Source organism: Paramormyrops kingsleyae, chromosome 5 (assembly GCF_048594095.1).
Source record: "Paramormyrops kingsleyae isolate MSU_618 chromosome 5, PKINGS_0.4, whole genome shotgun sequence".
Taxonomy (NCBI): domain Eukaryota; kingdom Metazoa; phylum Chordata; class Actinopteri; order Osteoglossiformes; family Mormyridae; genus Paramormyrops; species Paramormyrops kingsleyae.
The window spans coordinates 33,627,890-33,655,261 of record NC_132801.1 but is presented as its reverse complement, the minus strand read 5'-3'; the positions used below and the strand labels follow the sequence as shown (position 1 = coordinate 33,655,261).

General features: G+C 40.2%; 1 protein-coding gene across 8 annotated transcripts; it reads right to left on the bottom strand.

Moving 5' to 3' along the window:
- Positions 1-4,847: 4,847 nt before the first annotated feature.
- Positions 4,848-25,817, bottom strand: tbc1d24 (TBC1 domain family, member 24). 8 transcript variants are annotated; one of them, XM_023819203.2, is made up of 9 exons: positions 20,220-20,428; positions 19,872-19,941; positions 17,757-17,829; positions 14,222-15,271; positions 13,580-13,740; positions 8,556-8,619; positions 8,100-8,195; positions 6,334-6,595; positions 4,848-6,103 (listed from the first exon to the last, which is right to left on the bottom strand). In XM_023819203.2, the coding sequence occupies exons 4-9, from the start codon at positions 15,197-15,199 to the stop codon at positions 5,949-5,951; spliced, it is 1,716 nt and encodes a 571-aa protein (XP_023674971.2). In that variant the 5' UTR covers positions 15,200-15,271; positions 17,757-17,829; positions 19,872-19,941; positions 20,220-20,428; the 3' UTR covers positions 4,848-5,948. The 8 variants fall into 8 exon arrangements, with proteins under 8 accessions (XP_023674971.2, XP_023674973.2, XP_072568710.1 ...); XM_023819205.2 differs by lacking the exons at positions 19,872-19,941; positions 20,220-20,428 and adding an exon at positions 25,724-25,808; XM_072712609.1 differs by lacking the exons at positions 19,872-19,941; positions 20,220-20,428 and adding an exon at positions 25,698-25,715.
- Between the last annotated feature and the right edge of the window lie 1,555 nt (positions 25,818-27,372).

The window sequence follows — 27,372 nt, the reverse complement described above, 5'->3', positions numbered from 1 at the left end:
GCTGTATAGTAGTGTGTTTAGGAGAAATAATGGCGGAGTAACCAAGCACAATTTGGAAATTCCCTTGCAAGATCGTTTCATACTCAGTAGTACACATGCATATTTTATATAACTTATATTATGTTGTGTTACATTTAGTATTGAACGATGTCGTGGTGTTTTTTTTTCTTTTCAAATGACATACAAATTATAATGGTCTTAAAACACTTAAACTGAGAATGTATTTGAAAATGCGATAACAAAATGACCATGCTCTTGCAATTAAGCGCTGCAAGTTATGAAACGAAGCATTAGAAAGAAATTTGAATAAACGGCACGATCTCATACACAACTGCACTTCGTACCTTTTACAGATTTATAGCTGATTGGAAAATCACGTAAACTCGTGATGTGTCTTGTGACCTCCAGTCAGCAAGGGGAAGTAATTCTTTGTCTTTGACTACTCATGAAATCCTATCTGTTAACTTCATTCCACTCAAAAACCGTTTATGCATTAGTCCTATTTTACAAGCAGAGTTGTGTCAGATCAGGTAAAAAATGTTATACCTAATATTCTATAATTTACTATTATCAATAGCTGTATATTAAATTGATTTTTAAATGACTCATCTTATTAATTCTTGCCCTTAATTAGGCAATACACAGAGAGACACACAAATATATTTAAGAAACACTTATTAAGATACATTTTACATACTACATTTTTCTTGAGATTGTTCATTTACAGTAATAATTAGAATCTTAATGTTAACCTTCCAGCAATCTTAGATCAATAGGTCCATTTAATGATGAGTTATCAGCCTGCTTTGGTACAATGTAAATTCACAAATCCATAAATGCTTAATGTAGACCTATTTATGCCTGAACACATGGGTAGAATAATAATAATAATAACAACAAAACTAATTCATTCCTCGGTTGCTTATAATGTACCTGAAGAGGAGATATTACAAGCACTGGGTGTTGGGGCGCCTTAGGCGAGATTCTGCTGAGTGCTCACCTCAGTCCCGTGCCATACATGAGAAGGCCTGTATATTTTAGGGGTTACAATTCAGTAGCACAGGGTGTCTATACACAGGTGAGTTTGCGTCTGTTTCACAAGAAAAGTAGTGAAATATTAGAAATAGCCTGAATAAATGTGTCACAGAATGTAGCCAGAGGTATTTCTGATTTTTTTTCACTCGCCCTTTTGCGCCCCCTAATTAAATGGCTCCCTAGGCAATCGCCTATGTCGCCCATAGTGCAAACTGGCCCTGAGGGTAAATAATATACTGCTTGCAGGTAAAAATGACTTAAGATGTAAGCAACGGTATAGCAGAGAGTTTGATATATAATAATATAAATACAAAAGTCTATTTATTGGGGGGGGGGGGGGGTGAGTACAAAAAAATTGGAGGGTACATGTCCCCTCCCTCATTCCTACACCCCTGGATGTATGTGTGTTTGTGTAAGATGGGAGGCTATCAAAATGGGTGGGAGTGCATGAGTCAGAGTGGTAGCACATGCCCCTCCCTCCCTCAGTGCTATCTAAAGCCTGCAGTGCTACATAGCCGGCTAGACAAGGAGCCCTCAGCCACAGTGCAATTTCTTCCTCCACCTATTTTTTTAAAGAACAAATGAATCCTATAATGTTCAAATATGATATTTTCCAACCAAATTCATTGACTGTGGGTATTCCTTTGTACTCCATAGTTTTACTTTATCATTAAAATGCCTTAAATTCAGCATGACAGAACATATAATATAGGCCTGTTTTCCATACAAATACGTGTGTGATGAAGTGTCATTTATGTGAACAAGTGCAAAACCCGAACGTAATATTAAATGTAACGATTACTGGTGCTTCTATATAAAATAATATATTGATTCCCAAATACAAATAGCGAAAGCCTTTGTGAGTAAAACCTTTTTCTATGCAGATCGAGTACATAAACTGTTAAATGAAATATCAAACATGAAAAACCACCATTATTCTTAAACAGTATCTAATCTCTGTAAAACATGCACTATATCCAGAAAATGTGCAGAGATCACAGTCACAAGGACATACCTGAAAGCAGTGTGAAAAAAGAGCAATGGTATCTTTGGTACGGTAACAGCTTTATCACTTTAATGCACGGGGAAACAGGCCAATCAAACGCAGTAAGACAAATCCTAGTGTTCAATATTGAGCATTAGATAGCAAATCGTGGACGCTCCTCATCTCTGTCGAATCACTTCACACTGCTCCCCAGCCCTGAGTGGTGATTGTTCAAAGAGTTAAAAACTTAAGTATGTTTTTCAATATGATGGTAAAATCCACAATTTCCACAAATCCAGAACTCAGTCATTGTGAAAGAGCTTCTATAAACAGTGAAGTAGTTTGTTGAAACGAAACCTGAAATCATTCATGAAATATACGCGAATAATGCAAGGCATGTAGTGCCAATAATATTTATTAAACATCATTAGGCCTATTTTAGGGGGGCTTTAGCCCCCCCTCCCCCATGTGTGTATTTATTGGCTTAAGTCATGAATAGCCTTTTACATTATATATGTTTTCCACCCCCCACAGTAAGGATTCAGCTGCCCTATTCATCTATCTCTAACTACACCACTACGTATGAACCACTTAGGCGTGGAGTGTCTTCCTTTTTAAAATAGATGCATTCTACACCCCCACCCACAACATGTGACATGGGAAGTTTCATCATGCCTGCCTGTTCATGGAATATTCTGTCGTGAGTGCTCTTGAACAGGCATGTGTCTCTTTGCAGCTGTAATTTAGCCCTATACTGATCACCACTAGCTATTTGGCCATACACATTTTGTTGGTTATTTGAGATTTTTGTCCAAAAATATGACTTACCACTTTCCACAGTTATCCTACTGGAGTACTTTAAGTTAATTCTGCCCAGTGCTATGCAGGTCATGTACTGCTTGAGTTACAATTCCCTGTTTTTCACAATCTATCAATATTACAACATCTTTGAAAATCCACCAATTCAAATAATTAGATGTTGCGTTGAGGAATTTGAATACAAAAGAGGATCCACTGACTGCATCTACAAGCAGGCACCGACTGTTATTGGTATTCTGTTTGTGCAGTGTCTAACCACTGAAATATACTGTATCCTTACATATTTTATATTTCATATGAGACTGAAAATAGGGGAAGTATCCAGCAAAAATAGAATCCGCATCAGTCTCTCCTCATGACTAAACATCTTCTGGTTAAAAGTCCGTAAGATCTGACTCTTTCGAAAGTTCCTTGTTTTACCTAAATAAAACACATAGGAAAGTATTTATTCTTACATTGAAACAGACAGAGGATGCCCAGGGGAAAATGTCAGTAAAAAAAAAAAAAAAAACATGCTTGGCAACAGATCACATTTTCTGTGAACACATTGTTAGGTTTGTAAAGATCCAAAACCAAGCCCAGGAATCACGAGGCATCACAGAATGAACGAGGTAGGACATTTACACGAGTACTAATGTAGACTGATCGATTCATCTGAAGAGACCGTCTTTTATTTTGTGCGATGAAATCAGAAACCGCAAAATCCAACTAAAGATAGAGAGAAAAGATGTACACATACTGGATTTAAACCCACAACCCTGGAGACGTAAGGCCATATCAGTGCTTGCGAAGGTACTGCGCGATTATTTTTTACAAACAATTGCGGCAGGTACCCATTTTGACGCTTCCCACTATTTCCCAAAAATAGAATTTTTATTATAATGCTGCAACGTACAAACTGACCACTATGACCAGATGACGAGAATGCATACACACATTAATTAATCATACACTGACCCATATTTCTCTTCGAGGGGACGGTACCGTCTCTCAAGCAAATATATTTCATGGTGATTATGTCTCAAAAATCATCTTTCAACTATTAAAAAAATGGTGTTTTTCAAAAATCCAAAACAAATATATGTAGGGATTACATTTTCCACCGTAAATATTTCATGACATATTTCATTTGAAAATGTATTCTATCTGACATGGTTCATGTTTTTCATGAACAACTGTATTTCTAATAAACACCAAATGCGAAAATTAATTCAATAATTATAAGTGCTTACTGTGATACTATGTCACTAGATACAGTATCAACTGATGAAAAGCAATTTGATCTATCAACACAATAAACACTGGAAACATACATTTAACTTCAAAACAGAATTACTCTGAATGACACGCTAGTTTTAGGTCTGCAATTATACTCCACGGGACGTACAACATGCGCAGCTTCACCGTAGCTTCAGCTGTGGAATTTAAAATGGGACTTGCGCAGTAGGAGCTGCGTACCTGAAGGTAGCCAAACCAAAGAGAAACAAAACACTCCGAACTTTAAAATCACACACGGTAATACATAATTTGGGGTGAAATAATAATAAAAAAAATACACGATACCGTTGCATCTATAAAATAGTTGGGAAACGCACTAAAGCAATGTAGTGCTTATTATAAATTCTAGCGAATGGCAACCGAGTGTAAACTCAGCTGATGGAGAGACGGATGCGCCTGAAGAGGACGTGCGATTACGCAAGCGCGCGTGGGTGTGAACCCCTTCAACAACAGTCACGATCACAAGGGCGTTTCTGGAGGGTACTGCGGACGCTCTTCCTATCTCCGTCGTCGTATTTTTATAATTATGCACACTCCACAGTTGTATATGGTAGCGCAATCTTGCTAATTTGTTGAAATTCGGAAAAGCAAATTTTATTGCTCCTTAGATCGACGGACGCTCCTCTCAAAGTAGTGACATACAGAACAGCATTACTACTTCTTTAATTCATATACATGAAAACCCACAATGAAATATGTATTTGTTTAGATATAAAAATATCACTGGACATCAGCTTTACAATACTTTAATATCATGAATGAGCAAAACGTGATTATGGGTAGCCAGGGAGGAAAGAGTACGTTACAGATAAATTGCATGCATACATTATTTTGCTCAAATTGATCAGTTTAACATTTCACCATTGGAGACGTCTTAATGAAACATGGTAGTATATTCATTTTTATGCACAATATCTCACCTGGTTCCTCGTAAGCTACCCAAAGAGGATGCTGGCATTAAGTTGGCGTCTCAATGCAAGTGACACCAAGTGTGGGTACTAACCAAATCTGAGTAAGCATAAATCTTTCATATAGCTCTGTGCAGATATTAACTTCATTTCACCAAACAAAACTTCCACAGTACACTACGACGGAAACAAACCTACAAACTAAACATTTAAATCAAGAGCACAGTTGATTCATAATCGATTGACATCCACACAACTTCACCATATCATGCATGACCCTAAGATAAACTGCATAGACATTTGATATGTAGCTAAGAACAAATAAACCGCACATAACCCAAAAAACAACATGGTTGCTGCATCCTCTTTTAGACCAATTTCATAGTTTGAATACAACCACAAATATTTTGAGACATACTTGACAAAAATCACCTTCATAGCCGAGATATGTACTTCAAAAGGCGTTTACGTTTACGTCGTCAAGGGCTCCATGACGCTTGGGTAAGCTACCCACATATTTGACTGTTTGTTTTGGCTGCTTGCACTTACCAGTTTGTACAGTCAAAAATCCTGATATAAATGAGAAGTAGAGTGTGTAATACTAGCAAGTAATGTTAGTGCACATAATCGAAACAAAAAGTCATTATGTCTGTGCAAGAAATTAAATATCTATGTGATATCCTTTAGAACATTTTAACATGTGACTCTTCTATTGGACGGTACTCTGAGATCTGAAATGACTGGGATTAAGACTGTAGAGAAGGACAAATCGAAGCCTTGCTCTTGATACATAGGAACAACACTTATAATGACTGAGGGAGTGTGTTTCAGTATAGTGCAATGGCTGGATCCCCTCACTCCAACTCAGGAGATGTGCATTTCTGTAGCGCCAAGGCCCTATTCCTAGGTCTGATTCTGCCCTCTTAAGTGCCCTGACCATCTTCAAAGCCCCACACCTCCAGCAGGGCCACTTCGAAGTTCTCAGAACAAAGGGGTGGATTCTCGAAGGTAGCGCAGCATGCTGTTCGTCCATGGTTCAACTCTGAGTCTAGGTAAAGAGCATTGCCATCGCCACCACCTGGCAGGACAGGAAAAGGACAGAGGTCAGAGGGACCCCCCCTCAAGAAAAACTAGAAAAAAGCAGTAACAGTGCTACTTCAACATACATAAAAAAAGTAATATCAGTACTTCTCCTGGGAATCAAGGGACGTCTTTTCTCTCTTTATTGTTATCCCGTAAAGGCTAATGGATGGTGGATCTCACATAGCCAGGGCTAAGGTCCAGGGCCCCCCATCCCTCAACACTGACCTATGATTATGGAATCGATGCCTCCGGCCATGAACATGGAGCTGTTCATGGAGCTCAGGTGGAAGTGGCGAGTGGCGAGGAAGGGGGACAGGCGATCGGAGGGGTCAGTGCCGGGCTGGCCAGGCATCAGGGTGTTGGCGGTTGAGTTGCCCTGGTCAGAGGTCTCAGTGTCATGTGTTGGGCTGTCTTGAGTGGGAACGGCAGATGCCCGCTCGGGGTGACGGATCACCACCCACTCGAACCTGTCCATCTCCGGCTTCATCTACACAGCAACACCCAAAACACACACAAACACAGACAAGCCTTTATAAACAAAAAGGTGTATAACAGGCAGCAGATAGTCATCGGTCTTGTCATCTGTGGATATATAAACAGAAGTCGCCATTTCAAGGTCAGGTTTGCTGCTGGGTGGGACATGGGGCAGATCACCCTCGCCATCCTCTTCCCCCGAGGCGCGTGTGAGTGTGTGACGGCTCAGGTTACAGTGCGAGCGACTCGGATTTCAGGCCCGCGGCTCCCGGTTAATGCCAGCTGTGACCATGTAAGCCTTTGTGCACTTCCGAGCGAAACAAGCTTAATGATTCATGCCTGGTGTGCATTATACTTGCAGCGTTCATTTTGTCATCAGTCAAATTTTTTTTAATTATTAAAATTTTAATAATTAAAAAAGCTCTATTTTTAACGTAAATGACCAGAAACATTAAGCCACTTTTAAGCCATGACATCACATTGTTACCTCAACAATACTAAAATATCTTCTAATGACAAACTAAACATTTTTTCTGTCATAATTCAGCACCAATTAGTACACAACCTCATCTTTGTTTGTTGTTTTGCTTGAAACATGATGCCTAAAGATTTATTTCCACCAAAGATTCTACGGTACATGTGCTACACACTTATTACAGTCCAGATACTTGTCCTTTATTTTTTCCCGTTTTCACACTAGATTTTAGTCTTCAGCAACTGGTGGTTAGTCCTGTAAATATATTGAAACTTCGTACCTAATTGCCCATGTAGGATGAGAAATCTGAGAAACTAGTGAATTTCAATTATTTTTTATTAACTGCACCAGTGTTTCACATTTGGTCAAATCATTAAACCAATTAAAAATCCAATAACGACTGTCCAAAGTCAGCTTCTGATTTGCAGTTTGGAACCTGAAGTGGTGGGGTATGTTTCCAGACTGCATTGATAACGTGAACTGTAGGTCAGTGGCGCCCTCTTGTGATGAGTCTAGGTCCCTGCACAATAATTGATATTAAGGCTACATTCACAAGCCAAGTCCCATTGTTCAATTTAGATTTTTTACTCTGGTCAGATTTGCCTGTCTAACGGCTCACATTGATAATTACAAGTGACCAGTATCTAACTGTAATGCGAACACAAGTGTTATATTTGAACAACGACAAAGATGAATCTAATCTAATGTAATCTGAAACAGCATGCATGTACACACAGATACGTCTTTGCACGTGTCACCAACAACAAAAAAAACTGCTTCATTTCCGATCTGACCATTCTCATTCAAGTCTAATTGCCTCGAATCTAATATGTATGTTATCTAGGACCATATATAAAAGTGACTCAAATCTGGTTTGAAATGACTTCTGTGTCCACACAGCCCTGAAAACATCAGATCTGAGTCACATTAAGGCAAAAAAAAAAAAATCTGTTCTGAGTCACTTCAGACAGGTAATGTGAACACTGGCTTAGATCCTTAAATCTGAAAAATGTTTCTGCACAAAAAAGGTCAGGGAACTCACCCTAAAAACAAAGCACTCCCCTGTCCCGAAAAAGCTGAGCTTGTTTCCAGTCCGCTTACGCTCTTCCCAGTCAGTGGAGAGGTAGGCTCCACACACCTAGGCAGAGATTGAGCAAAATCCAGTTATACCACCTTAATGAAAGCGAGGAGGCTGGCCAAACTGCTCCGTTTAATCCAAAAATCAAGTAGCAGGTGTTCTGTTTAAACATGACACCATTAAATGAGAGGATTGTGCTTACAGGGATATCGATTAAAAACCAGCCTGGAATCAGGAAAGGTAAGGGTATGTCACTTTAGCTAATAAAGGCTACAAATCATGAAAGAGAGTCACATCTGATATGCAGTACAAACCTTCGTTGACTGAACTACATTTTCGTTCAGTGTCATGCTTATTTTAAATCCTCTACACCAATCCAAGTGTGGATGGTGACAGCAGCTGGATGGTGAGGGTTCATACCTCCCGATCAGTGGTCTTGATAAGCATCAGCGTGGGTTCATGACCCTCACAGTGGGAGTAGAACCTGAGGTAGATAGATGTGAATAATCAGAAACAGAATCTGAAGAATATGTTGGCATATTAATGCGAGTGGAGCATTTCCATCCTGAAAGTCCACACAGATTCTGGATTCCACTCCACAAAATCTGCCAGTTGTGGCCAACAGCCCACATATTATAACCCACATATGATCTCAATAACTCTGTGTGAGGCTAGTGGTTAGATGATTAGTGCAAAATCATAATTAAGTTTAAGTTTGCAGTATGGCTGCCCACCATCTTCATCTGGTGCCTCGGTTACAGTCAAGCGAGGAATCTTTCTTTAATTTAAAGCAGTACAGGGCACTAAAGTAGAGAATTTAGATTTTTGCCAAACAACGTACCACACACGTCTGATTCATGAATGGCTATTTCCAGCCAAAAATATGCTGGTCTGCATTGAAAATTAAATTAGGCTCAGGTGAGCTGCAGCACAGAAAGGCTATAAAAACAAAAATGTACACCTAAATCACCTGGCCAACGCACTTCAAAAGACTCTACTAAGAGTCAAATACTCCAATAAAAATATACTAGTCCAAGTTTAAAATTAGTGTCAAACTTCTGTCGAATGCCGAATGGTGTTATGTTCCCCTTGAAAACAATTGTGCTTTGTCAGAGCTTAAATTGATGGAATTGGTCCAACATTTGTATTCTATCCAAGTGTTCATGCTTCCCAAAGGAATGTCCGTTGTGAAGACTGAGTCCAGCCACCGAAATACCAGGCTTGATTTGTTCAGAATGCACTTGTTTCCCCCCGGTGTTCTTACACTACATCCAGTATGAGAGTTTAAAGGCATCAATAGTCTTGTCCCACTACTTGTCCAGCTTTTATTATCCATAAAGGATCACAGAAAACAGAAAATTTTCTCTTAATATTATATCTCATAATATTTCTCTTTTTGCAACCTTTCGTTATTAGTGTAGAAATGTAGTAGTCAACCACATATCCAGTACAAGGTTGCTGGGAACAGTGAGCCTACCCCAGGCAGCATAGGGCATGAAGCAAGAGACACCCTGGATGGTATTTCTAGGTAATCACAGGGATTTTACAGACAATACAGAGATACACCAATATACCCAACTGCAAGTTTTTAGACTGTGACAGGAAACACAACAAAGATCACATGCAAACTAGAGAGAGAGAGAGAGAGAGAGCAGAGGCAGGATTTGGACCCTAAACTCTGGAGCAGAAAGACAACATTGAAAACCACTCCACCCCACATCAAATTAAGTTCTCTGAAATCAGTCACATTGCACAGAGCTGTAAGCTTTTATTATATTTGCAGTGTACTACAGTTTGGGTCTTGAGTTTCTAAAAACTGGCTGCTTATTATAAACCCGAGTATATTCAGGTTTATACAGTATATACAGTGCCTGACAAAAGTCGTCACTTAACCAAGTTGTAGGAACAACAAATAATAACTTGACCTGTAGTTAATCAGTTGGAATCAGAAATGGCTTATAAGAAAGGCAAAGCCCTCTAGTTTATGCTTATTATACCAAAATAAAGTTTTACATCATTCATTGAGTTTTGTCATGTAATTAGGACAGAAAGGTCAACTTTTGCCTGGACAAAAGTCTTGTCATATACAAAAATAATGTAGAAATTATACATATACTTTATTTAGAATACACAAACATGCTACAATAATATCAGAACATAAAGTCATGATGCCTTGGAAGAAAGAATTAATAACATGTATGACTTCCATGAGCTTGGAGGACGGCATCCATACGTCTTGGCAATGACTGAAATAACTTGTTGATGAAGTCATCTGGAATGGCAAAGAAAGCAGTTTTGCAGGACTCCCAGAGTTGGTCTAGATTCTTTGGTTTTGTCTTCCAAGCCTCCTCCTTCATCCTACCCCAGACATGCTCAATAATGTTCATGTCTGGTGACTGGGCTGGCCAATCCTGGAGCACCTTGATCCTCGTCAGTTTCAGGAACTTCAATGTGGAGGCTGAAGTATGACAAGGAGTGCCATCCTGCTGCAGAATTTGCCCCCTCATGGTTTGGAATGTAATGGGCAGCAAGAATGTCTTGATACTTCAGGCTGTTGATGCTGCCATCCATTCTGCAGATCTCTCGAACACCCCCATGCTGGATGTAACCCCAAACCATTTTTCCTCCACCAAACTTGACTGTTTTCTGGGTGAATTTTGGGTCCATGCGGGTTCCAACAGGTCTCCTACAGTATTTGCAGCATTAGGTATGCAGTTCAATGGATGATTCGTCAGAAAAATCAACCTTCTGCCACTTTGCCACTGTCCATCCTTGCTGCAAGCTGTGGGCCTTGGCAAATTCAACACGGTTTTTTTGTTGTGTTCTCATTAATGCTGGTTTCTGTACACTAATTCGGCCATGGAGACCACTGCGTGCGAGAATTCGAGAAACTGTTCTTGTAGACACAGCGGTTTCTGGTGACTAGTTCTGATGTCGCTCTACTGCAGTTGAAAAAGGGTTGGCCCTGGACTTTCGAAGCAACAAACGGTCCTCTCGAAGAGTTGTCTTACGTGGTCTGCCTGACCTGGGCTTGTCATGAACATCAGCAGTTTCTTCATATCTTTTTTTAATCCTCTCCACTTGATGTTTGGATACATTAATGACGTCTGACACCTCAGCAGACTTGGTCCGTGGTTGAATCTTTGGCATGTTGTCAGAAGTCAGGTTGCACTTTAAGTGAAGGTCTGGTTTGCTGGGGATCTTTTTATACACACCTGGGATTATGTTAATTACAGTATTTGTCACAGGTGAACCTCTAATCTGTGATTGGTTGAATCATTAAAAGACATGACAAGACTTTTGTCCTTGCAAAAACAGGTGTTATGGACTTTAACGAGCTGTGAACATCAGGACACTTTTTGACTGTTTCATTTTGCACCCAGTTATTAATGTGAAACTCCTTGGCATTAAATTGATCAATTTATCGTAACAATTGATTGATTATAAATAAAGTTATATGCCTTTTTAAGTTACTATGTCCTTATGTGACAAGACTTTTGTCAATGACTGTACCCCTGGAAATCACTCAGCAGACTTCACATGGTTGTCTGAATGAGGCTGCTGACATCTACAAGGGCATTGCACAATATCATGCATCCTAGTCTAAAAATCGAGTGAGGAGATGAGCAGTAAAAAAAAGAGTTTTTAGGAAAACGATTTAGGAAAGAAGAAGAAGAACTATTTAGGAAAACGTGTCACAGGCAAATCTGACATTAAAAAAAGACTACTGCACTATAGACAATAGCAGTGTAACTGTACACAAAATTGACAATTTGGTACAGACCACGGATTTGGATTCACAGCTCGGTGGAATTTTAGTACAGCAAGAAAATTATAATTTGTTTTGAAATGATTTATTATTTAAACTATAAACATAAACAAAGAACAGCTGTAAGCCAAAGGCAACATGTCTGTCAATGTGTCTGAATGACAAAACCTGAGATGCTTATTTGCACATGGTAAAATAAAATAAAATAAAAAAAATACTAAGGCTATTTTTATTTAAGCCCTGTCCAAATTTCCTGACAAAAGTGCCTTAAATGCCACAGGAAGACCCAAATCGCAGAGACTGTTTCTGCCTAGTCTCTGGTCAAAAACACACTCGGAGATGTTACACTCGGAGAGTTAGCACGCTGGATGCGTTTCCAGCAACATATAGTTTGGTATAACAAAGCTGACAGACATCCCATCAGAGGCTTGGTCTCATCAACCACTCTCTCTCCAGTGCTGGTGGAATTAATTTGAAAACCAAAACGTTCACAATCACTGACTATGAATGTAACCAGCATTAGCCGCAACTAGCACACAGCCACAATAAGGTGTTCCATGTTCCCATCTACCTGTGTATTTAGGTTCCACCCATATCAATAAATGTATAGCTTTAATTTCATTGTGCATGCTGAACTGAAAATGAGGTACCTATGGTATTTGATGAATTTGCGTACCAAAGCTGCCCGATTACACATTATATTGTTAGCCCATCAATCCTGGGTGATGAGGGCACAGTGGTTTACAATGTATAACACTGGTATCTGTTAATGATTGACAGGTCTGCTTTCAAAGAGCAAAGATTCATACCATAAGTTCATAGACATTATTGTTTTTCATTTGTTTGCAACAGTCTAGATTTTTTTCCTCAAATCCACTGCTCTTATGATGGCATCTTTGTTATTTGTCATTTCCCATCTTCAAGGGAGGTAATGCTAAGATTGTACAATTCCTTGGTGAGACCTCACCTAGAATATTGTGTACAAGTTTGGTCACCATATCTTAAAAAGGACATAGCGGCCTTAGAAAAGGTGCAGCGTAGGGCCACAAGAATGATTCCTGGTCTTAGAGGAATGTCATACGAGGAAAGGTTATTTGAGCTAAATCTGTTCAGCCTCAAGCAAAGGAGACTGAGGGGGGACATGATCCAGGTCTATAAGATTCTAACAGGTTTGGATGCTGTTCAACCGAATAGTTACTTCAGCATTAGTTCAAATACAAGAACTCGTGGCCATAGGTGGAAATTAGCGGGAGAACATTTCAAACTGGATTTAAGGAAGCACTTCTTTACACAGCGTGTAGTCAGAGTATGGAATAGTCTTCCTGATAATGTAGTGCAAGCTGAATCCTTGGGTTCCTTTAAATCAGAGCTAGATAAGATTTTAACAACTCTGAGCTATTAGTTAAGTTCTCCCCAAGCGAGCTCGATGGGCCGAATGGCCTCCTCTCGTTTGTATAGTTCTTATGTTCTTATTGCTAACTATGAAGTCCACTTTATACTATAAAGTTCCATGCAATCCCAATATGGGTGAGTGTGGGGGTAAATCCTAGCTTTCCTCAAGAACTGACCATATAATAAAATCATCAACAGGACACATGATTTCAAGAGACACTGCAGAACCAGGATAACTGTTCAATCAATCATGTAGCCACTACCACTGATCTCAGGTCAGTACCTGTTGAGGCTGCAGCCATGTTTGGAGGTGGTGAATAGCAGCTTGGGCTGGCATAGGGCAAAGCGCTCTGGGATCCAGGACCAGATGTCTCGCATCTCCTTGGTGCTGACAATATCTGAGGAGAAGTTCTCTGCGTCCACTGCCAGATGTACATTCCGCCTGGGGCCAACAAACAGGGGGAAAAGGAATAAAAGTGGGGACAAGGGGAAAAATGAATACATGGGGGACAAACTGTGAGAAAGTTTGCCAAGGATTCCTAAGAGAAGCTTTAAAACATATGCAAACAGGGTTTACAAATTAACTGGCAATTTCTTTTTATTAGTGTCCAAAGGTTTCCAAAATGACCTTTGTGTGTTGACAGGTTAACTATAAAACATTCACACAACACAAAAAAAAGTCTGAGACCTACCTCCTATGAGGGCCAAATGTAAGCCAGGAAGGCATGAGCATTGGAAGAGAGAATGAAGGTGCGAGAGACAAAGAAGAAGATTTAAAAGCTGTGATTTAAAAGAAGCAAGGTTACTAAAGAAAAAGGCAGGGGAACAGTGCAGGTCACAGTGCCTGAGCCCCACCTGCCAGAGAAACATGACGGAGACAGCCAGGCCGGCACCATGGCACCAAAAAAGTGCTAGAAGCTCGGTACCTCCTCTGTTTGACGGTGATGCCCTTCTGCTGCAGGGACTTCTCATTGGCGAGCTGCAGTAATGATATCTCCTTTCGGGTAAAGAGACGGATGGAGAAGGCCTTTTCTAGAAGTTTTTCAGGGGAGACAGAAGAGCCGATGCCCCGAACAAAGGCCCGTATGTCCGACCTGACGCCAGCAGAATCTTGGCTTCCAAGCTGAGCCTGACCAGCCTTGTGTTTGCGATAGAACTTAAGAATGGCCAGAGCCACACGATATAGGACCTTGTAGCCTTCTACAAGGAAGACATCAAGCACCCTGACTACATGGGAGAAGGGGAGGTCACCAAGAACCCAACACAGCCAGTCAGAGTACACCTCCAACACATCCTGGGCAGTGGCCACTATCAGCTTGTGAGCGCTTGGGCAATACTTTTGAGCCAGGTCACCAAAGGTCATGCATGAGGACTCGAAGGCCAGGAAGGTCTGGTCCAGCATGCGGCGCCCAGGCTCATTGCAGGCCAGCAGGCGGCTTACTGCTTCAAAGCACTGCGCCTCGTCGGCGCTGAAGTGCAGAAGCAGGGAGGTCATGGCTGGCAGCATGGGACAGTGAGAGATGTCTGGGAACTGGCTAGCTACACACGCCAAGATCTTGTGGGCTGCCCCAAATCCATCTTTTTTCAGGCAATACTTGGGCACTGGCGTGTTGTCTACAAACTCGGGCAAGGGGATGCAGGTGGGGTCCTTCTTGCCGGTGATGTTGACGACTATGTCACGGTATACTTCCCCGTCTGGAGTGACAGTGCGGCAGGGGATGGCTTTTATAAGCTGCTGGTAGATCTGGGCCCGCAGCTTGTGATTCTTGGCCCAGTGGCCCTGCCTAGCAAGGCTCTTCAGCTCCCGTGGGTCCTTGCAGTCCAGCTTGCTGGGACCGCTGCTCTTTGCCAGCTCTCCCATCTTGTCCCAATCCACAAAGCACCCATAGTCCTCTTCAGTCATGGCCAAAGGTTGCAGACAAGGGTGAATGGAAGCTTGTCTGGTTTCGAAGTTAAGAGGCCTGCATGATGGTCACTGAGGAAAAGACAGAAAAACTATTAGTTAGAGATTTGACCCAATACAACTACATATAGTCAATTTCTGTATGTGAATCACAAAGAAACTACTCTTGAGTTCAAAAAAGCCAAAAAAAAAAAAAAACCTTTTCCTGTCTGCAGGGAAAACAGGAAATAAAAAATGCCAGAATAGCAATGTAACAGACCACCCAGTCTTTGCTTACTTAGAAAAAATGTTTTATGAAAAAAATCAGTTGGAGCATTGACATGATTCACCAAAAAGCAGACTTACATTGCATTAGGACATAACCCCCAACCCCTTAGTCTCAAAAACTCAAAGAGTTTTATTGGACCTGATACAGATACACATTTAATAGCCTGCAGTAAGGAGGAAATTCTAGGACAACAATCCTTCAACCCACAGCTTACGTGTTTTAATTCAGGACAATCTCTAAAACAAATCCTACTGAATATTCTTGCAACTAACCCAATATTGGTGTGCTCAAAATAGTATAAAATACATTTCAATGTTTGACAAAATCCTCTGCACTAAGTACAAACAGCTGATACAGTGAGTATCACATACAAACATTAGTACTTATGACAATGCTTACAGTAAATTACCTATGTTGTTGTCCCCACAGTATTTCTGTCATTATCAGAAAATATCATATTTCTAATGCTCATATCAGTATGGAACCACTCAACCTTGAACATCTCTTCACTCTATACATCTCCATTCACCAGATGGCTAGCCTAGACTCCCTAGACCAAGCCAGCCCTAATGCTATCGGGTCATTCCATGTCAAATCATCACACTTTCGGACCTCGTCGTCACGGAGATTAACAAAACTTGGCTTGCTGATTTGGTCACATGAGTAACTCATAAAACTTAAATTGGGCGTGTCTGGGATCAATATTGCGGGAGATTTAGGCAAACAAAGTTTTAACTTTGATCAATTTTGAAATATAGGTTTTTTGTTATTGAATTTTTAATATTTTAATCAGTCATTACATAGTAATTATTCATATGGAGATGGCATATTATTTGCTCATATCTATAAATATGATATAGATATACATCTATAGAGCTGGACAATAGCTTTAAAACAATATAAGGACCACTTCTGTGCAGCTTACATTAAGGTAAATATTAGGGGTGTAACAATACATCGATTTGTATCGATATATCAATTCAATGGCAAATGATCCGATGCTTCGATGTGACCTCATAAATATCGATACATGCGTTTTTATTTTCTGGCCTGTTCCAGCATTGTTTTCATGTTCCACTCCGACGTATACATGGTCTACACCAGGGGTGCCCAATACGTCGATCGCGATCTACTGGTCGATCGCAAAGGTAGTGTGGGTAGATCGTATGGCATAAAAAATAGAGGATGGATGACGCGTTCAACCGCGCCAGCTGCTGCAAGCTACCGAGTCGCCTAGTTAGCCTCCAATTTATTTCTACTAAACTTAAGAAAGGGTATAAAAATGAATGGGGGAGCTGGACCAAGTAAGAAGCCTCTAGCACACGAGAGGGTCATACGAGCAGCTCATGACAGTTATGGACATACTTTTTGTTACGCTTTTGTATTTGTCTGGAGAAGACTTGATTCAAAATAAAAATTATTCACCATGTTAATCTACATCCATCCAAAGTTTTTATTTTTACCTTATTGCACTTTATTTTGCTTGATTTATGGGACATACTTGACTACACTAGATATTGTTTACAGTTCCCAATAAAATATGATAAAATGCTAATTATATTTGCCTTTCTTAATCCATTGAAATGTAAAGGATTGTGTGAAATTTCATCATTTCGACTACTATCCCCAGTATCGAACTGAATCGAATCGTATCGTATCGCATGGTATCGTAGAAATTTCTGAAGTATCAAAAAAAAAAATCGAACCGTTGGCTTAAGGAATCGATACTGTATCGTATCGAGAGGAAAGCTGTGATTTACACCCCTAATTAATATAGCCAATCAATGTCATAGCCCCCCCCCCCCCAAAAAGTTAAAACTTTGTTTGCTTAAATTTCCCTCAGTATTGATCCCAGACAGACCCGCCCAATTTCAGTTTCATGAGTTACTCATGTGACCAAATCAGCAAGCCAAGTTTTATTAAAATCCATGGCGATGAGGTCTGAAAGTGTGATGACTTGACATGGAATGACCCTATCGGACTTTCCCAGAACTGCCAGTACCACATTGTTGTCAAAATGCTCGCGTACATGTGTGCATGCACACAAGCCCATGTGAGGAACTGCTTCAGTAAAACGGTACAAGCAAACTATTCAATGTCTCTTCTTAGTTCTGTCTTCTGCCAGACTACTGGGTTTCCCCAGTCTTGGTATAACCTTTTATAATGGGAAGGGTATTTTTGTGGTTGCTGTATTAACCACTGAACAGCTACTTTGTTTTAGCAAGAAAACAGTATGCAACTGAACCTGAATGGTTGCACAATGGTGATTTATTAAAAATAAACACTAACCTGTATGGCTTCGAACAAAATCAAACCTGATACTGGATACAGGGGAAGCCATGGAGTTATACTATGGTACTGTCTGGAAGCCAAGACAACACAGCAGACGGTTAATGAATTCTCCACTGGCACTTTGAAAATGTCTTTTACTCAGTCAAGACAATTACTACAGTATGTGACTGTACTTCATTACATTCAGCAGCAGTGACAGCAAACAGGTAACTATAGAGAATAAATAAAAATACACAGAATGAAACAGCGTACTTAAGCCTGTTACTAAAGCCAACATTCATTATTAATACCTCACATAATTATTGTGGCAGCGATTAAACCGACTAAATGATGCAAGTACTGAACCATACACATTTAGTCACAGTATTCAATCACTGCATGCGTGTGTCCCTAATGTGCAGTACGTCAACTTCTGGGCAATTTTCCAGCAGGTAATTCAATGACAGAAAGGGATACGAGAAGAGTGGGCTGGATGCGTACATCAAAACTTAAATGTTTCCATGGTGGAGGGCGACTGTTTGAAGCAGAAGCACTAACACAATTGTGGAAATACTGAGTAAGAACATCCTTAACAAATCTATTTATGAAGCAATGTTTGTACCAAACCACTAACAAGACCCCACATCAATTATTTACAGATCTAATGCTACAAAGAGCTCAGGAATGAGAGGTCTGAGCACTGAAGAACCACAATGCATTCTACTGAATTGTCTGACACTATGCTCTTGACAAATGGACCCATGCAACCATACAGAGAGAGACATCCTGAGCAAACACATTCCATCACAAGGCTGGATTAATAAAGTAAGAGGGATTAATGTCTTTACACATGCATCTTGTGATACACAATTTCTTGCCTGCTATGGGGGGGGAGGGTCATTTCCAGGACAACAATGCTCCATTCCACAATAATAATGCTTGTCAATTTGCCAGGACAATCACCAGACCTCAGTACTACATGGCATGTGGTTGTAGAATTCCTCATGTAGAATTTTTGCATTTGGTAAACAGATGCTTTTTCTAAATTCTTTTATAATACAGATCATGAAGACATACTGGCTCATATGCCACTTGTATTGTTAGGACATCACTCGGATACATGATATGGGTATTAATATGCAGACATGTTTTGGTGAGAACTTGAATAACGGGAGCTTGAATGCCAGCTTACAGGTGTACTGTAAATATTGTCAATTAAGTGCAACCTTGCCCCACATAATAAACCAACCAAAGAGGAACAAATGCTGTGTTATGAATACTATTATTGTGAGACAATAGTAGCAATAAAAATAGTAAAACCATATCCCAGGGCAAATTTGACAAACATGCTCTGCCAAAAAAAAGAAATGGTCAAAGAGAGAAAGGATTGTGAAACTGACCAGTCATGGTGCCTAAAGAAACAGACTTGGGACAAAGTTGTGCCCCCTTAACAGCCCCGAAAGCTAATACCAGGGTTTTAAACATCATCCAAGCATCGAATGGTAACTAGTGAAGAATTAAGGAGTACCAGTCCCTTCATACAAGAAAAGTGTTTGTGGGGGTGGAGTCCTGCCAATTCAGGACAGCAGTAAGCGTGTAAATCTATTAGGAATCATCTCTCTGGCTCAGAGGTATAGAAAAAAAACCTTGAAGAAAGGTTAAAGAAAGGTAAAAATCACACCATATTCAGGGTGTCATGGCTGTATGAGGTCCCTCAGTACATTTGTAAAAACACAATTAATGTACATTTCTATTTTTACTACTAAAGGTAATATTTATGTAACAAATCGTTATACAGGAATTAAAGAAATTAAACTTTTTAAAATCGTACGCATTCATTTATTGGTTTCTTGACTTGTAAATATAAACCACCGAAAGAACAACGGTTATTATGAGAAATGTCTAAAAGCGTTAAATATAATAATGATAACCTGAATCTGGAGTTGGCGTTTTTGTCTGGCTAGCCAATTTCAAGATAAAAGGCGTGTCTGATGAAATAAAAAGGCGAAAATACATTTAGAAATACAGGCTTGAGAAAGCGCGCGCGGTTAGTCACACGAGTACCGTTAATACTGCCAAGAGGCACAGTAAATCCGGCTAACGAGCTAGCTGTTAGCCAGCCCAATTACTCACCGGTAGGATAACTGGACTCTCGACTTCGCTCCAAACTGGTGCGTCAACCAAACAAAAGAATTAATTTTTTCTAGATGAAAAATTACAAGACACAGGGGGCGGGTGAACAGGTACTTGTCAGTGCGCTGTCACCTCAGATATACTTAACCATCAGCTAACTAGCAAGCCACTACCAGCTAGCCGTATATATTTTCACACCGACACGCCAAACTAAATCGCAAAAGGCCGTTCAAATGGATTTAATGTCACAACATAGGAAACTGCAACTAGGCGTCATTTTAAGGTAGCGTACAGCAGGGATTTACGGAGGCAATTTCGGCAAATTTATCAGCACTCCCATCTTCCTACCTGCTCAACCATCCGCCCGCTTTGGCTTGCCGTCATGGTTGTAAAAAGCGCGCATGCGCACTGGAACTCGTTGGCCGCGCTCCTACTCTAAAATAGGCTTAGCACAGTAAGCTGTCAGTCAAACACTTATTAGCCTATGTAAGTTACGGTCCTCTCCTCCATTGTCATCGGGCCTTCTTTTTCTTTCTTTTTCTTTCTTTCTTTCTTTCTTTCTTAAATCTATTTCTTTCTTTTTTTTTTTCCTTTTCTCTGTCTTTCATTTCCCCTGTTTTTGTATTGTTCTCTCTTAATAATGTTGTAATGTATCACAACACACCCATGTAAAGCGCCTTGGGGCGACTTTGTTGCGAAAGGCGCTATATAAAAATACATTGAATAGAATTGAAAAGCGTCGCTGTCCGCTGGTTGCCCGCCACTGCAAAGCGTTGCTGGGAGTGGCTGAAGATAATCAAATTCTCCAAAAACTTGTTTTACGAGGTCACGGGACTGTTAAAAAATACCAAGAAAGTGAGAAGGGAGCTTTGTAGTCACCGCACAAGATTTCACATTATCTTTTACCAATGCGGTCCAAAACAGCCACATGACAGACATTACAGCTAATTCAGTTGAACTGCAATTTCTCTCCTCTTAGGTTAAATGTTTCTCTGGCTGGGTATCATGGATGTATTACTTTTTTCCTTTCTAAAGAAAAAGTTTTGTCACTAGCCTTAGTTAATAAGACCTATTTCAAACGTGAAATAAGGAGGAGACGGTTCTCGACGGGAATGTAAAATCGATTGTGGACTTTGGGGTCCCCCACTATAAGTTTTGCAGTTTTTTCTAGGCTAAAAGATAAATTTTGCTGGCCCACATACCAGATGGCCAGTCCAGCGCTGGGTGGAGGCTGGTGATCAGGAGGTTGCCAGGTCAAAGTGATTTCACCATTGATTTCATCACTGAACCCTTGAGCAATGCCTTTAAACTCTACTTGCTCTAAGGACTGGCTGATACTGCTTTTAAAATACATCGCTTTGGTATCTTCTAAATAAATAAATGGAAAATGTCCAGACGTCTATATTGAGATATCTTCCCAATTAATTTTCTGAAAACTAATATGAAGATGGGAGTGTATGTTTGCTTGCCAAGATGAATTTCCGATTAGAAGTGAAAGCATTGAATGTGATAAAAATGGAAAAGCAGGAGATATGGGATTTAATAACAGAACAGTTGTAATACTAAGGCATCACGAAGGCTAGTTTTTCTCATGATTATATAATTTGTAAAAATCCATTATAGTGTCTGTCTTCATTGTCACCATGATTTTCCCATTGCTACGACAGAGGTTATAAAGATACAATCAAAGAACAAAGTATATTGGAATAACTTTCCAATACAGGCTGACTGTCAATATGCTGCATAAGAAAATTGTCTTGTCACCTAGTTAGACACAATTAGCAGATCTTAGTCACCATCTTTTGGAACTCTAAACACATTCACATTCATCAAAATATATTTTGCCTCATGGTGAATTTTGGTGAAAAACAGGTAACACAGGCCACAAAAGTTAATCACAGTCAGCACAGAGCTGTCATTTAAACACGATGATGCAAAGCTGTTCAGTCATGTTTCAGAACATGTGAGGAATCCAATGGGTGACTAGAACGTAGAATATGTGCTGGATGAGGATTCGAGTGCCATAGGTGTGATTCAGTGTCAAGGTATGGATGGGTCTCCACAGAGTATTCTTCTCTGTCTGCCTAGCAAGGGAGACCATTGCATGTGATGTTGACAGTTCTCTGTCCTGACCCAGCCCTGCGACACGATGATGAGGCAGAATGAATATTATTCCTTGACGTTGGCTTGGCAGTTATGCAACATATTAATGCAATGCATTTATCATTCTATCATTTGGATTTTTTTTTTTTACTTCTTTCTATACAGTAACCTTTTTTGGAGCCCACAGTACGCATGTTTCTATACAAGTCATGACTGGTAGTGCTTTCTATTTTTTTCTGTTTTGTGTAAAGACTTCTCAGTGTTTATGCATTCACTGGCTTTGTGTGTGATTTGAAAGTTGGGTTTGATTTTGAGCAAAGATAAAATAGTTTTGAGCGGATTGTTTGATTTTGCACGATGAGTTGAAGGTTTTGCGAATAGAGTTTGAAAACTGGGTTTTGTGTTTACTCTTTGAACATAAGGTTTGAAGTTGTCAGGAAATTTACCTCGGCAATTTATAATAACTTGTAATAAAGATTACCAAAAATGTTAGTTTAAATATTAGGGATCAGGTTGCCATCTGCTGTCCATGGTGAAAACTGCACTCTAAGCATGACTGGGCCATCTTAGCCTTTGAGGGAAGCAAGGAAGAGAAATGGTGCTAAAAATCCAATCATTAGATTTTTTGGGAGCTGTGTTCTTTCAGGTGGAATCAGAGAGAGCAGCAAGACAGGAATTATATTTACATATAACTGTTGGGAGGGATGCCAGGGTGATGCAGTAGCAACATGGTTGTCTCACACCTCTGGAGACCAGGGTCACCCCCAGCTCTGTGTGTGTGGAGTTTGCATGATCTCCCCACAGTCCCCCACTTCAGTCCCCCCCCCCCCCCCACACACACCTTCCAAAACGGTACTAAGGTGAACTGGAATTGCCAGATTGTGATGGGTGTGTGAGTGTGCCCGATGATGAGTTGGCACCCTCGGTTATTCCCTGCCTTGCGCCCGCAGCTTCCAGTATTGGGTCTGGACCCCAATGAATCCCATAGGGCAAGTGAGTATAGAAAATGGATGGGGAACTGTCTGTCCTACATTCGATGACATTGTAAATAGGCAATTAGAACGGTCAAGGCAAAGTGCTTTTTGTGTTGCTGCTCTACATACAGGTTTGTTAAGGAAATGAAATGTAATAAAATTTGATTGCCGCTGCAAGTTACACTTGTACAAAATGTTAAACGTACAGTATTTCAAGGCCTTTTTAATAAAAAAAAATTCTAAAGTAAAATAGCTTTTCTCCTTTCTAACAATAACACACCCTGTCCTCACTGATCTCTGACCATAGGTGACTTTGCAGGCATTCTCAAACACAAGGGGCTTTTGTCCAGGCTAAAGTATAGGGAGGAAAATTAGAACAACGGTTAGGGTTGTTTCAAGGGTTTATCATATTGAACCTCAAGAAAACAGCAGCCAGAAGATTTCACCACAGCTTGAACTTACCCCCCACACCTCATTAGTCTCTCAGACCTGTTCCGCAATTGTAATAGCCAATAATGTAATACCTGCCAAAAAGGTATTAATTGGCAATAACATAATAATTGTTAATATATTAATGGTAGTTTTTATATCATTAGCTGCTACAGTACATCAGCCAATAATGAAATAAAGTGCTGACCACTGTGCAACTCTTAACTACAAACAGTTATTTCACTCTGACACCAAAGTGATGACAGTCAGAGAATGAGAGCTATGTAACCCCCACCTAAACAAACACAAGAAGCTTGAGTTCCCTGTGGCATTGAAATACACAAAAGCTATGAAGCTGGATTTTTAAACAATATCATCTTTATATTGATATTAAAATAACCTTTTGTATCATTGACTAGAGATAGCTAGGTGTCACGTCCTGCATGCCTGACCCTCCCGTCTCCTCCCTGACATGAACATAACAAGCCATACTTATCTCTCGTCTTACTTCTCATTCCTAAACTTGTGTGGAAGTCACTCTCAGCTGCCTCTCATTAGCTCCCAAGTTAATCCTGTATTTATGTGTTTCTTAGTCCTGTGTTACACAGTCCAGTCACTGACGTCAAACCCTTTTGTTGCTTGTGCCCTTCCTTGCTCCACTCCTCCAGTTTTGATGCCTCGCAATCTTGTTTATTTTCAGTCTCTGTTCTTTGAGCTCAATAATCCCCCTTTTGTTTTGCCGCAGCACGTGCCCTCGAGTCATTCCTTCCTCAAGTTTTGACACTAGGTAGCTTTAATCGTATATCTATTGTAATATATAGTACACGATATGTTCCAAGCGGCCGTTCGTAACTTGAAATGTTCGTAAGTCGTTATTCAACATCATTTTAAGGGTATACTCAAGTACAAAGAACTAAGATTCTGGGAGTACGCACGCTACGCTGCTGCACGGTGGGAGTAGCGGCCAGAAGTTGTACTAGGCGGAATTTGCGGACAAAAAAATATATTAATGTTGCAGACAGGAAACGGGAGCCCAATGAACACAATTTGGACTTACAGTGCTCTTTGTTCGTATGTCTGAAAGTTCCTAAGTTGAAAGTTCGTAAGTAGAGGAGCGTCTGTAGGCAGTTATGTTCTCCATTTGCACCTTTACAAATAAAAAATGTGTCCATGTCCTGTGATATGATTGTGATGAAGTTTAATGTTTAATGAGACATAACACACCTTCCAGGTTGTTATGCTTGTCTGTCTGTTATTGATAATTACATACTATTTAGAAGTAATGCTTTCTACATCGCAAGCTGTTGTATTCATTCTACAGAACATTGTTTAATGCCTATACTGCTACCACACGGGCGCAGGTTATAAATCGTCTTTGAACAAGTCAAAATATTCTATGTCCTGTGCCATAAACAGTTCAATACATATTTGTTACAGAACAATATAAATAATCGGCAGTATTGTTTAAAAAAATGCTAGCAAACCTGTCAAGCGAGTTAGTGGGCTTGTCCAGGTATAACCTCTAAAAATTAAGATGAATAGATACCACGTGCAATCGGTTTGGTTTGAACATGCATAGGTACCAACCCACTTTCCTCCTAAACTCACACACACACATGAACGCACATAAACACACGCACACACACGCACACACACACACACGTGTGCGTGCACACTCACACACGCACACTCACACACACACATGCAGGTTTGTGATTATATCTTTGTGGGGACTCTCCATTCATTTATATGGAGAAAACTCTAATTCGAACAAGATGACCTTAACCCCCACCCAGCCCTAACCTTAACCATAAGTAACAAAACAAAATACAAGACTTTTGGCATTTTTACTTTTTGATTACAGTGATTGATTTGATTACAGATTTTTATAAAAAATGAGTGGGGATATATATATTAAAATAGACAAAATATTAAACTTTAAATGCAATACTTAAAGAAAAGAGTCTAAAGATGCAACAATACATTATTTGGGAAAAGAAAAACATTAACACGTAGGGGCTTTTACGTAACAAAATCACAAGGGTTTTGGCAGGGACTAAATCACCCCCGAACCCCTGCCCCCCCTAAGCGCAAACTGTATTCCCACAATATTGGTAGGAACCCAACGTCCATAGCCCAAAGAGCGCCCCTCCAAAATCACCACATTTTTAGTGATGTAATTTGTTGCCAGCGAAGAGAATGTTAAATGTAGAAGAGAAGTAAGCTTACTTGTTACCGTGTGCTTAGCACACTGTGCGATCACAAGATACTAACCACCGGAAAAACTGAAATAACATAATCATCTGATATTCTTACTTACAATAAATACATCGAACGATCACTCACTGCGCTCTGCTCTCTGCACGTTCCCAGTCGCCACTGGGAGTCGCAGACCTCGAGCGAACCTGCAAGTAGGGTAGGTCTCTTTTTTTTTTTTTTAGTTTACTGAGAGAAACGAAACATCACTGGCACGCAGTCTTGATTTTGCGCAACGGATGTCAGCAGAAGGAAACGTTTTGCCTTTAATTCTACTCTGAGGATTTTAATGTGAAAAAGTTTAGCGATCGCTAAAAAAAATACTGGGAAGAATAATGTGGCGCTTCCACAATATTGGTAGGGAGATGTCCCTACAGTACACACCCAAATCTTTATCTGCAGCAGTGTGCAAAAGTTTTGTCATATTAAATGAAAAAAATTACTCTTAGGAATCGTGTCAAAAACGCAAAGAATACATTTTTTAGATGAATGAAGGGAGGCTGATTATCCTTAAGGGATTTTCTAAGTTTAAGTAGGTTACAGTCAATGCATTGATAGCTGGGGCTGTGGTGTGATGTGAATGCTAAAGGATAATGAACATTTTCTTTGCTCTCATTTAAATAGTAGCCCTATTTCTTTGGCCTTTTGTGTATTTTAATAGACTCAGTGACTCATTTAAGACTAAGGTTAGAAAGATCTTATGTAGGATACAGGTTCATCTTAAATCCCTCTTTTTATGCTTCCTAGGTTATACCAGGCCTGTCTGGCTGTGGAACAGGATTCATTTCCTTGGGGAATCTGTTAAGACTCTGCTAAGTGCATTACTATGTTAAACTGAACAGGTTTTACGATGAAGAGCGTAAACCAATGCAGCCCCATCGAATATTAATCAAAAGCAGAGTATTAGTGAATTCCATTTTTCTTCCCATTCTCCTCTCTTGATCTTCAGGGCAGGGGTGGATCTAGGGCCTGCCCACCCCATATTATCCATTTTCCATACAGTCTTGTCTTATGCTGGGTCTACAGCCAATCCCAGAAGCAGCAAATGCAAGGCAGAGCATAACCCAAGATGGGGTGCCAAACCATCACAGGGCACACACACCGTTTAATCACCCATAATTTAGCTGTTCTAATTAACTTTGACATGTTTTTGACTGTAGGGGGAAGCCTGAAAACCTAGGGGAAACCCCACAACGGTGTGGGGGGGGGGGGGGGGGGGGGGGGGGACGACACCAAACACGCACACCCCACACATGGATTTACGGAAGCTTTTGAGCCACCCAAACTTCGCACACATACAGGGTGAGTCATAGTCATTTGGGGTGTGGTCATTACTTGGAATGTACTTATCACGATTGCCCTTGTTTTTGGAAAAACTTGGAATGCCGTTTTGACGTACTTTTCTATGAATCATATCGATACCTTAAAGCAGCAGTCGATCTTCATGACATACCTCTCACTGGTTGGTGAAATATTTCAAATGACCCCCTTACACCACTCCCACCCCGATCACCGAAATCTACCAAGGGGCACCTCCCCCCCCCACCTCCCCCCCAACCGCCCCCCCATTGACTAGGGTACACAGATTGTTATGAAATTGTAACGTTTTCTTTGCGAAAGTAACTCTCATCGTAAAAAAGGTTGGGGATCTGCCCTAAAGCAATAAGGCATCTTATCTTCCTGCCTACTTTGCACTTTCTAGTTAACCAGGAACCATAATGTGATTACTTTATGTGGAT